Source organism: Colobus angolensis, unplaced genomic scaffold, assembly GCF_000951035.1.
Source record: "Colobus angolensis palliatus isolate OR3802 unplaced genomic scaffold, Cang.pa_1.0 Scaffold25, whole genome shotgun sequence".
Classification (NCBI taxonomy): Eukaryota; Metazoa; Chordata; class Mammalia; order Primates; family Cercopithecidae; genus Colobus; species Colobus angolensis.
The window spans coordinates 5,194,607-5,197,064 of NW_012115710.1; the positions used below are offsets into that span (position 1 = coordinate 5,194,607).

General features: G+C 54.3%; 1 protein-coding gene across 1 annotated transcript in view; it reads left to right on the forward strand.

Annotated features, from left to right (window-relative positions):
• The first annotated feature begins 555 nt into the window (after positions 1 to 555).
• The window catches only part of TULP2 (tubby like protein 2), a 26,615-nt gene continuing 24,712 nt past the window's right edge, over positions 556 to 2,458 (forward strand). Inside the window, exons 1-3 of the mRNA XM_011946534.1 lie at positions 556 to 700; positions 1,410 to 1,442; positions 1,879 to 1,930. Of these exons, the coding sequence (XP_011801924.1) occupies positions 1,411 to 1,442; positions 1,879 to 1,930 (84 nt within the window). The 5' untranslated portion in view covers positions 556 to 700; position 1,410. The remainder of the gene's footprint in view (positions 701 to 1,409; positions 1,443 to 1,878; positions 1,931 to 2,458) is intronic.

The following is a 2,458-nucleotide window of genomic DNA, read 5'->3' on the forward strand; positions in this document are numbered from 1 at the left end:
CTTGGGGGCTCATGCCTGTAATCCCAGCACTTTGGGAGGCCGAGGCGGGCAGATCACCTAAGGTCAAGGGTTTGAGACCAGCCTGACCAACGTGGAGAAACCCCGTCTCCACTAACAATACAAAAATTAGGCAGGCGTGGTGGCACATGCCTGTAATTCCATCTACTCAGGAGGCTGAGGCAGGACAATCGCTTTAACCCGAGAGGCGGAGGTTGCAGTGAGCCGAGATCGCGCCAGTGCACTCCAACCTGGGCGACAGAGTGAGACTCCATCTCAAAAAAGAAAAGAAAAAAAGAGACGATGTCTCTGTATTGCTGGTCTGGATCTGGATCTCCTGGGCTCAAGCAATCTTCCCGCCCGGTCTCCGCCTCCCAAAGTGCTGGGATTACAGGCGTGAGCCACTGCGCCCCGGCTCTTGTAAGTTTCTTGTAAGCGAGATGTGTACAGTGAGGCTGCGAAGTCTCTGGTCTCTTTAAGGAACACCCACACGTCATTCGTGTTCAGAACCTCCGGAGCAGCGTTGCCTGGCTGCATCAGTGACCGAGCTCATTACTTTGTTGGAAGTGGAGAGTGGAAGGTCAGAAGGGAGTGGACCAGGTCAGGTCCCAGGGGAAATCCTCCCTCCCTCTGAACCCTCTTTCTTCTCCCTTCTTCGCAGATATCCCGAGATTAGGTCCCCAGCTTCCAAACAGAGGATCAGGTATGTTTAGAGATTGGCCAGAGAGGCAATGTGAGCAGCCTCTGCAGGCACCTGGTGGGGAGAAGGAGTCTCCCGGATCCCAAGCAGATAGGCGGTGGAGTTCTAGGCCACTGGGGACTGGGTGTTTGAGGTGCACAGTCCTGAGTGCTGATCTCTGGGTGCTGGAGAATTATATATTTTGGGGAGAGAGAAGCGGACTTGCGGACACCTGTGGGAAGCTGGAAACAGGCTACTGGATCCCGACAGGAGTGGGTGCTGGGATTCAGGCTGCCTGGGTCCAGGAGCAAATTTAAAGGTAAGGATCAGGCCGGGCACGGTGGCTCATGCCTGTAATCCCAGCACTTTGGCAGGCCAAGGTGGGCGGATCATCTGAGGTCAGGAGTCTGACACCAGCCTGGCCAACATAGTGAAACCCGGTCTCTACTAAAATAAAAAAAAAATTAGGCATAATAGCGCACACCTGTAGTCCCAGCAACTCAGGAGGCTGAGGCAGGAGAATTGCTTGAACCCAGGAGGTGGAGATTGCAGTGGCCGAGATGGCGCCACTGCACTGTAGCCTGGGTGACAGAGCGAGACTCAGCTGTCTCTAAATAAATAAATAAATAAATAAATAAATAAATAAAGCAAGCAAGCTAAGGATTAGGTTTTGGTGGGCAGGATCCATTGGGATGTTGGTTCGGATCCTGACTCCTCATTCTTGCTTCTGCAGAATGTCTCAGGATAATGACACATTGAGGAGAGAGTGAGTAGGGGAACAGATGGGTAGGGGTGGATGTGGAAGGGGCTGGGGACCCCGTGCACTCAGCTCTGGCCTCATAACCATGTTTGCAGGTTCAGCACCATCGGCCTTGCAGGAAGGGGCTGCGGACCTGGACTTCTGTGTCCTAAAGGGAGGGGCTAGGGTGCAGACTTCTGGGTCTGAAAGAGAAGGGGTTGGGGGCCCCAGACTCCTGAGTCCTGAGACAGGAAGGACCTGGGATCTCTGGGTTCTGGCTTCTGAGGGTCAGTGCCAGGACAAAGGGCCCCATAACTGGTAGAACAGGCTCAGGTTCTGCACCTTTTGTGACCTCACAGGTGCCCAGAACCCAAGTTGGGATGGGGCAGGATGGGGGAGGGAGGGGCTCTTGGGTAACCGAGGTTCCCTGCAAACTGTCACCATGAGCCTGCATCTCTCTCAGCATCCCGGAGCATGAGCTTGCTGCTATGAGGCTGCAGAAGCTGGAACAGCAGGTATTGTGCCCAGGAATCTCGCCACTCCAGCTCTTCCGCCTTCTGTGCCTCCCCAGGGGCCTCTCCACCAGGTCTTGCTCTGGGACTCCCTGCCCGTGTTGGCTGGCTCTCTTCCTTGAGTTTTCCCATTGAGAAATGAGAAAATAGGAATCTGGGGCCGGGCGCGGCAGCTCACGACTGTAATCACAGCACTTTGGGATGCTGAGGAGGCGGGCAGATCACTTGAGGTCAGGAGTTCAAGACCAGCCTGGCCAACATGGTGAAACCCATCTCTACTAAAACAAAAAAAGTAGCAGGGTGTGGTGGCAGGTGCCTGTAATCCCAGCTACTCGGTAGGCTGAGGCAGGAGAATCGTTTGAACCCGGGAGGCGGAGGCTGCAGTGAGTGGAGATCGTGGTACTGTACTCCAGCCTGGGCAATAGAGCTAGACTCTGTCTCAAAAAGAAAAAAAAGAAAAAAAGAAAAAGAAAAGAAAATAGGAGGCCGGGCGCGGTGGCTCAAGCCTGTAATCCCAGCACTTTGGGAGGC